The sequence below is a fragment of the Sphaeramia orbicularis genome, chromosome 21 (genome assembly GCF_902148855.1).
Source record: "Sphaeramia orbicularis chromosome 21, fSphaOr1.1, whole genome shotgun sequence".
NCBI classification, from domain to species: Eukaryota; Metazoa; Chordata; class Actinopteri; order Kurtiformes; family Apogonidae; genus Sphaeramia; species Sphaeramia orbicularis.
The window spans coordinates 2,435,819-2,448,014 of record NC_043977.1 but is presented as its reverse complement, the minus strand read 5'-3'; the positions used below and the strand labels follow the sequence as shown (position 1 = coordinate 2,448,014).

Genomic DNA, 12,196 nt, shown 5'->3' with positions numbered 1-12,196 from the left:
AACAGAACCACACAAACAGAACCACACAAACAGAACCACAGAGAAACAGAACCACACAAACAGAACCACACATAAACAGAACCACACAAACAGAACCACAGAGAAACAGAACCACACAAACAGAACCACACATAAATAGAACCACACAAACAGAACCACACAAACAGAACCACAGAGAAACAGAACCACACAAACAGAACTACACATAAACAGAACCACACAAACAGAACCACACAAACAGAACCACATAAATAGAACCACACATAAACAGAACCACACAAACAGAACCCACACATAAACAGAACCACACAAACAGAACCACACATAAACAGAACCACACAAACAGAACCACACAAACAGAACCACAGAGAAACAGAACCACACAAACAGAACCACACATAAACAGAACCACACAAACAGAACCACAGAGAAACAGAACCACACAAACAGAACCACACATACAACAGAACCACACAACAGAACCACAGAGAAACAGAACCACACAACAGAACCACACATAAACAGAACCACACAAACAGAACCACAGAGAACAGAACCACACAAACAGAACCACACATAAACAGAACCACACAAACAGAACCACAGAGAAACAGAACCACACAAACAGAACTACACATAAACAGAACCACACAAACAGAACCACACAAACAGAACCACATAAATAGAACCACACATAAACAGAACCACACAAACAGAACCACAGAGAAACAGAACCACACAAACAGAACCACACATAAATAGAACCACACAAACAGAACCACACAAACAGAACCACAGAGAAACAGAACCACACAAACAGAACCACACATAAATAGAACCACACAAACAGAACCACACAAACAGAACCACAGAGAAACAGAACCACACAAACAGAACCACACATAAATAGAACCACACAAACAGAACCACACAAACAGAACCACAGAGAAACAGAACCACACAAACAGAACCACACATAAACAGAACCACATAAACAGAACCACACAAACAGAACCACAGAGAAACAGAACCACACAAACAGAACCACACATAAATAGAACCACACAAACAGAACCCACATAAACAGAACCACACAAACAGAACCACATAAATAGAACCACACATAAACAGAACCACACAAACAGAACCACACAAACAGAACCACACACAAACAGAACCATGTAAACAGACCACACAAACAGAACCACACATAAACAGAACCATGTAAACAGAACCACACAAACAGAACCACACAAACAGAACCACACACAAACAGAACCACACAAACAGAACCACACACAAACAGAACCACACACAAACAGAACCACATAAACAGAAACCACACAAACAGAACCACACAAACAGAACCACACACAAACAGAACCACACACAAACAGAACCACACAAACAGAACCACACATAAACAGAACCACACAAACAGAACCACACAAACAGAACCACACACAAACAGAACCACAGAGAAACAGAACCACACAAACAGAACCACACATAAATAGAACCACACAAACAGAACCACACATAAATAGAACCACACAAACAGAACCACACATAAACAGAACCACACACAAACAGAACCACACAAACAGAACCACACATAAATAGAACCACACAAACAGAACCACACAAACAGAACCACACATAAACAGAACCACACAAACAGAACCACACACAAACAGAACCACACATAAACAGAACCACACAAACAGAACCACACAAACAGAACCACAGAGAAACAGAACCACACAACAGAACCACACATAACAGAACCACACAAACAGAACGACACAAACAGAACCACACACAAACAGAACCACAGAGAAACAGAACCACAGAGAAACAGAACCACACAAACAGAACCACACATAAATAGAACCACACAAACAGAACCACACATAAACAGAACCACACAAACAGAACCACACACAAACAGAACCACACATAAATAGAACCACACAAACAGAACCACACAAACAGAACCACATATAAACAGAACCACACAAACAGAACCACACACAAACAGAACCACACATAAACAGAACCACACAAACAGAACCACACAAACAGAACCACAGAGAAACAGAACCACACAAACAGAACCACACATAAAACAGAACCACACAAACAGAACCACAGAGAAACAGAACCACACAAACAGAACCACACACAAACAGAACCACACAAACAGAACCACAGAGAAACAGAACCACACAAACAGAACCACACATAAACAGAACCACACAAACAGAACCACATAAATAGAACCACATATAAACAGAACCACACAAACAGAACCACAGAGAAACAGAACCACACACAAACAGAACCACACAAACAGAACCACACATAAATAGAACCACACAAACAGAACCACATAAACAGAACCACACATAAACAGAACCACACAAACAGAACCACACATAAACAGAACCACACAAACAGAACCACACAAACAGAACCACACATAAATAGAACCACACAAACAGAACCACACAAACAGAACCACACATAAACAGAACCACACAAACAGAACCACACACAAACAGAACCACACAAACAGAACCACACATAAATAGAACCACACAAACAGAACCACACAAACAGAACCACACATAAACAGAACCACACAAACAGAACCACACACAAACAGAACCACACATAAACAGAACCACACAAACAGAACCACACACAAACAGAACCACAGAGAAACAGAACCACACAAACAGAACCACACATAAACAGAACCACACAAACAGAACCACAGAGAAACAGAACCACACAAACAGAACCACACATAAACAGAACCACACAAACAGAACCACACAAACAGAACCACAGAGAAACAGAACCACACAAACAGAACCACACATAAACAGAACCACACAAACAGAACCACAGAGAAACAGAACCACACAAACAGAACCACACACAAACAGAACCACACAAACAGAACCACAGAGAAACAGAACCACACAAACAGAACCACACATAAACAGAACCACACAAACAGAACCACATAAATAGAACCACATATAAACAGAACCACACAAACAGAACCACAGAGAAACAGAACCACACACAAACAGAACCACACAAACAGAACCACACATAAATAGAACCACACAAACAGAACCACATAAACAGAACCACACATAAACAGAACCACACAAACAGAACCACACATAAACAGAACCACACAAACAGAACCACACAAACAGAACCACACATAAACAGAACCACACAAACAGAACCACACAAACAGAACCACACATAAACAGAACCACACAAACAGAACCACACACAAACAGAACCACACAAACAGAACCACACATAAATAGAACCACACAAACAGAACCACACAAACAGAACCACACATAAACAGAACCACACAAACAGAACCACACACAAACAGAACCACACATAAACAGAACCACACAAACAGAACCACACAAACAGAACCACAGAGAAACAGAACCACACAAACAGAACCACACATAAACAGAACCACACAAACAGAACCACAGAGAAACAGAACCACACAAACAGAACCACACATAAATAGAACCACACAAACAGAACCACACAAACAGAACCACAGAGAAACAGAACCACACAAACAGAACTACACATAAACAGAACCACACAAACAGAACCACACAAACAGAACCACATAAATAGAACCACACATAAACAGAACCACACAAACAGAACCACACATAAACAGAACCACACAAACAGAACCACACATAAACAGAACCACACAAACAGAACCACACAAACAGAACCACAGAGAAACAGAACCACACAAACAGAACCACACATAAACAGAACCACACAAACAGAACCACAGAGAAACAGAACCACACAAACAGAACCACACATAAACAGAACCACACAAACAGAACCACAGAGAAACAGAACCACACAAACAGAACCACACATAAACAGAACCACACAAACAGAACCACAGAGAAACAGAACCACACAAACAGAACCACACATAAATAGAACCACACAAACAGAACCACAGAGAAACAGAACCACACAAACAGAACTACACATAAACAGAACCACACAAACAGAACCACACAAACAGAACCACATAAATAGAACCACACATAAACAGAACCACACAAACAGAACCACAGAGAAACAGAACCACACAAACAGAACCACACATAAATAGAACCACACAAACAGAACCACACAAACAGAACCACAGAGAAACAGAACCACACAAACAGAACCACACATAAATAGAACCACACAAACAGAACCACACAAACAGAACCACAGAGAAACAGAACCACACAAACAGAACCACACATAAATAGAACCACACAAACAGAACCACACAAACAGAACCACAGAGAAACAGAACCACACAAACAGAACCACACATAAACAGAACCACATAAACAGAACCACACAAACAGAACCACAGAGAAACAGAACCACACAAACAGAACCACACATAAATAGAACCACACAAACAGAACCACACATAAACAGAACCACACAAACAGAACCACATAAATAGAACCACACATAAACAGAACCACACAAACAGAACCACACAAACAGAACCACACACAAACAGAACCATGTAAACAGACCACACAAACAGAACCACACATAAACAGAACCATGTAAACAGAACCACACAAACAGAACCACACAAACAGAACCACACACAAACAGAACCATGTAAACAGACCACACAAACAGAACCACACATAAACAGAACCACACAAACAGAACCACACACAAACAGAACCACACAAACAGAACCACATAAATAGAACCACACATAAACAGAACCACACAAACAGAACCACACACAAACAGAACCACACAAACAGAACCACACAAACAGAACCACACAAACAGAACCACATAAATAGAACCACACATAAACAGAACCACACAAACAGAACCACACACAAACAGAACCACACAAACAGAACCACACAAACAGAACCACATAAATAGAACCACACATAAACAGAACCACACAAACAGAACCACACAAACAGAACCACAGTGCTTCAGTTTCAGTTTCACAGTTTGTCTTTTATGATTTGTGATTCTCTCTCTCCACTCACCATATGTTTTTTTTATTTTAAGATTTTATTTTCATTTTTATCCATTACTATAAATTTCAGGCGACCCCATTTGAATTCCAGGTGAGCCCACATGGGGTCCTGACCCCAAGGTTGGAAAACACTGCATTAAAGTGTCTGTGTGTGTGTGTGTGTGTGTGTGTCTGTGTGTGTGTGTGTGTGTGTGTGTGTGTGTGTGTGTGTTCATGTCCATGCAGTGGTTCAGACCTTCAGTCTTTGGCGGTCTCAGACTGTCGGCCTTCTCCTTATCTCCTCCCTGACACCCCCCCCCCGTCTGCCTCCAGCTCTCTGTGAGGACCCCCCAGGGGTTCCCATGTCCTGTCAGAGGACCACTGAGCCTGACTGTCATTAGCAGCACCCCACAGACTGTCACACACACACACACACACACACACACACACACACACACACAAACAGCACAAACACACACATAAACACACACACAGACACACACAGAACACACACAAACACAGAACACATACAAACACACACACATACACACAGAACACACACAAACACACACGAGCACACACGCAGAGCACACACACACACACACACACAAACACACACACAGAGCACACACACACAGCACACACACACACACACACACACACACAGAACACACACAAGCACACACGAGCACACACACAGAGCACACACACACACACACACATACACACACACACACACACACACACACAAACACACACACAGAGCCCACACAAACACACACACAAACACACACATAAACACACACACACACACACACACACCATAAACTCTCTGTAAACAGAAGGACCACACTAGTTGGACTGTGAGCTGAAGAAGAACAATACTCCATCCTGGACTTTGTAGTGTCTTCTTTTTTTCCACAAGTTTTTCAAAGTTTAAAAGTTCAACATTTTTACACTAGCTCGTTAGCTACCAGGCTATCTCAATCAATCAAATTTTATTCATATAAGCGCCAAATCATAACAAAAGTTGTCTCATGACACTTTTCATGTCGAGCCGGTCCAAACCAGAGTCTGAAGATAATTTTCAGAAACTAACAGAATCCTATAGGAGTAAACACTAGTGACGGAAAAATGACGTTTTATGAAGTTTTAAAGACAAACAGACTGTTAGCCTCCTCTCACCTTTTTAATGTTCGACTTTGACGCAGGACGAAAATCCTTCTTGAATGTAAAATTTGCAAATGGCTGAAGAATGTGTTTATCTAAATGAGACCATACGAAGTGTAAATTGTACTTAAGCTAACAGCGTATGCTAGCTAAGCTAACAGCGTATGCTAGCTAAGCTAACAGCATATGCTAGCTAAACTAACAGCGTATGCTAGTTAAACTAACAGCGTATTCTAGCTAAGCTAACAGTGTAGCCTCTTCTGTATGTAAACAAACCGAGTCTCGACACAGTGCGTTTTCCATTGGAAACTGTAAGGTCGAAAAAGTCTGACAAAGTTAATTTTTTTTTTTTTGGATGGTTTATTTATTTCAATGTGACTTGTTTAATTGTGTTCTCATTCTCCTAATATGACACCAGGCTGTTTGATAGTTTTATATTTTTCAGTTTTCCTTGATTACAGAAGCTGAATCTCTTCTATTTTTTATTTTTTTTATTTTTGTTTACCACATCTATCTGCTCTTCTACTGGAGTGCAGAATGTGTACAGCAGTGGTTCCAACTTGTTTTTACTCATGACCCCATTTTAACATCACAAATTTCTGTTGACCCCTGACATTCAAAATGGAGATTTTTTTTCTATTTTTGCTAAAATTAGTTTGTTTTTGATCATGTAATAGTTTGCGATACTATGTTTAAATGATCATTTTAGACACATTTAGTCTGTATAATGTCTGTTATTGTGGACAGAGGCAGTAAACCCAGGTGTAGATTACTGCACAAAGGGAGAAGTGGATTTTCCTTGGTCAGGATATGTACACTGGAAAAAATGCCCCTCTAAAAACAAGTAAAAAAAAAGATTTAATACAAGATATTTTAGCTTGAATTAAGCAAAAAAAAAAAATCTGCCAATAGAACAAGTGAAAATTATCTTGGAATTTGAATTTGAGATTTTTTTTTTTATCTTTTTTTTTTTGCTTAATTCAAGCAAAAAATCTGCCAATGGAACAAATGAAAATTATCTTGGTCAGATTTCTTGAACTCAGATTTTCCAGATCTATTGTCTATAAATCAGTTCTTATATCTCACTGAAAAGTTCCTCTTCTGGTGATTCTGTCTGATTTTAAGTGTGATGAGATATTTGGACTAAAAATGAGAAAAATACACTTGGTAAGATTTTGATTTTTTCCAGTGTACAGTCAGTCCAGCTGTGATTTACAAAGCTGACAATTAATACTGAACAAACAAGAACTGAAACTATGAATTATGAAAGAGCTGCAGCATCTGAAACTGACCACAGTGAACATGTGACACAAACAGAAGCACAGTGCTGCAGTTTCAGACTCAGTTTGTCATGTCTGGTATGGATTGTGATTGTCTTGCTCAACTCACCATATGTTTTTTATTAGTAAGGCTTTTTTTTTTTTTTTTAATCAATGACTAGAAGTTTCAGGCGACCCCACATGGGGTCCTGACCCCAAGGTTGAAAAACACTGGTGTACAGTGGGTGGGGTGTTCAGGGTGAGGATGGACATGCCTGTAGGTTGTGTGGACACCTCTTGTGTCTGTGCCTCTTTATGGAACTGAAGCGAACCTCTTCACACTCAGCTGCATCTCTTTCTCTTTCCCTCTCTGTCATTCTCTGGTTCCGCTGTTCATTCGTCCGTCTTGTCTGTTTTCTGGCCGGGTGGTGTTTGTGTGTGTACGTCTGTTGGTTGTTTTTTCTTGGGGTGGGGGTGGGACCCGTGCTCTGTTCTGTGGGGTTCATTGTTTTGGGGGGGGGGGGCGTAGGTTATGCGTCCAGGAGGGCAATGCTTCAACAGTTACATGGAGTTACTATGTACTCCCACGACGAGCACCACAGCAGCAGCACCACCACCAGCCCCTACTGCTGGACTGACAGAGGTAAGGGTCAGGGCTGCGGCCGCTCCGACCTCAGCTGATGACCACTGTACGTCCGTCTGTCAGTCCGTCAATCAGCATGTCAGTCCGTCTGTTTTGTCTGCGTAGAAATGTTCGTCCGGAGAAAGATGACAACGTAATGAACACAGTCACAGCTCCGACTGTTTGGGTTCAAATAAATGACACAAATAGAGGTGAAGAAAGAGTGGATTTTATAGAAGAACAGTGTGGAGCAAAAACAATAGAATAGAATAGAATAGAATAGAATAGAATAGAAGACCAGATCTGAATAGGGGTGTAAGAAAATATCAGTTCTGCAATATATTGCGATATTTCATTTCACAATACTGTATCGATATTTTTTAGGTATGTTTTCAAATGCAGATATTGTAGAGGTTCATTTTAGGTTTTTTTTCTTTTTGTTTATATTTTATTTATTATTATTTAACACTTTTTTATTAAATTATATTAGTTCCTTTGTTGGGATTGAACTCAAATCCTGTTCTGATGTTAGTTGTGAACTAATAGAATCTGAACATTTGAACAGGATCTGAAACTGGAATGTCTGGAAAACAGAATTTCAGTTTGAACACAGTTTGAACATTTGGTGATAGAACATTAGATCCTATTCTGATTAAATAAAAATGTGTTTAGTATTTGGGCAGATTTCTGCTATAATTCCATTCATCCAGGAAATAATCTTTTAAAAAAGAAACAAAACCAATTAAAAATTGTCTTTTTAACAATATCGTGATATATCGTATCATGATCCTAGTATTGTGATTTGTATCATGTCACCAGATTCTTGCCGATACACAGCCCTAGACCTGAATGATCCAAACACTGGAGAAGAGTATGTTTATGTGGGACATGACGGAAAATGTTACCAGTGTTCAAATTTCAATTAAACATTCACTTTATTTCTTATGATGATAGGAAATTTGCCGTAGGCTTCAGCTCGTTCTGTGCCACACAAACCCAATCAAAAGACACTGAACGTATATAAAGGAGGACACAGACTAATTATATAAAATAAGGAAGAAAAAGTTCTTTTACTCAGTTAAATATATATATATATATATATATATATATATATATATATATATATATGCATTCGGGGTGTGTGTTGGCAAGAATGTGGTGATACAATACAAATCACATACTAGGATCATGATACGATATATCTCGATACTGTTAACAAGGCAATATTCTTTTGTTTTGTGTCTTGTTTTAAAAGATTTTTTCCTGGAAAAATGAAATGACACCACAAATATGCACAAATACTAAACAAATGTTTATTTGATCAGAAAAGGATTGAATGCTTTATCACAAAACTTTCCTCTGTAAAAACTTAAAGTGCAGGATGTGGATGATTAAAGTTCTAATGTGTGGCTTTACCAGTGCAAAAAACACACACAAAATAAATAAATCAATAAATAAAGTTATGTATTACAGACGTTACAGTTTAAGATCCTGCTCAAATATTCATATTCTATTTGCTGTGAAATGACACAAACAGTATTTTTGTTTAATCCCAGCAAACGAATGAACATCTGCCTCTTTCAGATGATAAAAAGTGCTTTTAGGAGGCTGGAACTAACCATTATTGAACAAAACAACGATATCAACATGTATGACCTGCAATTTCACAAGAGCAAAATACCCACGTGTGAAGTTACCTTGACAACACACTTTCACAGATGTGCTGTAATATTAAAGTAATATTTATGATGCTTTTGGAGGAAAAACTGGATATTACGACGGCGTGTTAGGGCCACATAAAAAAATAAAAACACTTGTCACTACGAGAGTGAAATCATAAAATATAGTGATTAAATCCATAATTTTATGAGAGTAAAGTCGTCATATTTCAAGAATAAAGTCATAATATTATGAGAATAACGTCGTAATTTAAAAACAAGCAGGAAAATTATCAGAATTTACAAGAATAAAGTCATAATGTTTCAAGAATAAAGCCATAATATGAGAATACAGTCGTACCCATTCGTCCCATTCGAGCCTATTAGCCCCGCCCACCAAATACTGAGCCCATTAGCCCCGCCCACCATCAACACACTAGCATGATTCGTCCGCTCCAACAGAAGTGAAAGTTGATGCTTCGTTTGTTGCGTTCGCTGGAACTGGAAACTCATCAACAAGGATTAAGGTTTACGATTTAGAAATGAGGACTTTATCGCACTATTGAGAATTTATTTTCAAAATGTTACGACTTTAATCTCATAAAAGCACGACATTATTTTTGTTAAATCATGAGGGTTTTTTTAAAGTACGACTTTATTCTCAAAATATTCCCACTCTTTTTGTATTTGACTTTATTCTCATAAAATTACAGGTTTTATCTCGATATTTTACTACTTTATTCTCGTAGTCACAGTGTTTTTATTTTCTTCTGTGGCCCTAATACGCAGTCGTACGATGTAATCTACTTGTTTCCTTCCAAATCAAACTGTGGAACTCAGGTTAAATGCATATTAATCATCTTTTTTTCATCTAAGTAACATGGTTTTGGTCTAAATCCTTGGCCTTATACTTTGGTAAACATGCACCATGCGTTGTTGCATAAAGTGGGGTTAACGTTGAGCTGCAGTACTGCACCGTCCTGGGCTGAACAATGAATAATTCACAAATGCATCAGCAGAACAGAAATACTTTTCTGATGGAAGCTTTAAGTCCACATCGGACCACCTGAAGGGGCTGCGCTCACAAACATGTGGGTGTGTTACAGCTGTCGGCGTGTGCATGTGTGTGTGTGTGTGTTCTGTTGTGTGTGCATGTGAACGTGTGTCTGCTGAATAAAAAACAGAACATTTTCAATTAGCGAAGTTCGGTCGAGTGTGTGGACGGATGTTTGTGTCTGTTTCTAGTTAATGATGCTTCATGTTGTATCATGTCTTTCAGTGGCGTTTCTCTTAGATTCAGTCTGAATGCATCACCTTAAACCGATGACAAAGACACGTGTAGCCTTTAGTGCAGGGGGGTCAAACATGTGGCCCCTGGGCCAAAACCGGCCCCCCTAAGGGTCCAGTCTGGTCCATGAGGTTACTTTACAGACATTCAACAGCCAAAGGTGTCAGACTCCTTTGAGTCCAGGGCCAATGGGATCTCCACTTAAATAATAGAAATATTTATGTATAAATAATGACGGCTCCAAATTTTCTTCTTTGTTTAATGTGAAAAATGTACAAATTATTTTCATTTACAAACGATCCTTTTACAATGAAATGTGAACAAATATGAACAACCTGAGAGGTCGTCAGGGAAATGTGTAGAATTGTACCAATTTTCAGTCTGTTCTGAACTGTTGTGTGTATGTGTAGATCCACTGCATCTGTACGTGAGAATGAACACGTATAAATGATCAACTGAAGCAGAATATTGTTCAAACTGTGTTTATTTGTAGTCCAACGGCCCAAAGGTCTGATGGACTATAGCGATCAGTCATCCATCTGGAAACAGTTTTTCAATAATCTTCTTCTCCAAAACCTTCAGCCAGAATTAATTGAAATTCCTAACAGAGGTTTTTTGGGGTAAGGTCTACTGAGTTTATTCAGACAACTGGGGAATATTGATTTTTGATTTTTTTAAATAAATTTTTGATATTTTCCAAATCTCCATTGGTTTATAATGGGACGCATTTCAAAGTGCTATAATGTAAACAGTTGAAGATATTGATAGAATTACTATTGGTAATAGATAGGAAGTCACATATGGGCTTTGATTTGGTGTCATGACCTTTGACCTTGAGTGACCTTGAAAGGTCAAACAAATGTCAGTTAATATCTTTAAATATACCGTTGGACTACAGGAGCCTTGGTCCTGGTTTTCTAAATCTCAGGTTCAAGATTCAAAGTGTTTATTGTCATGTGTTCAGTAAATAATAATAATAATAATAATAATAATAATAATGATAATACATTTCATGTATAGGCACCTTTCAGGACACTCAAGGTCACAGTTCAATGTTGTTAAAATAAATGAAACACGGTTAAATTTATACACAAACACACAGGTACA

The 12,196-nt window shown here is 38.7% G+C and overlaps 1 protein-coding gene across 1 annotated transcript in view; it reads left to right on the top strand.

The window, feature by feature from the left end:
• Window positions 1–12,196, top strand: part of stxbp5l (syntaxin binding protein 5L) — a 354,919-nt gene that overhangs the window by 321,524 nt on the left and 21,199 nt on the right. The window contains exon 24 of the mRNA XM_030125454.1: window positions 8,051–8,164. Within this exon, the coding sequence (XP_029981314.1) occupies window positions 8,051–8,164 (114 nt within the window). The remainder of the gene's footprint in view (window positions 1–8,050; window positions 8,165–12,196) is intronic.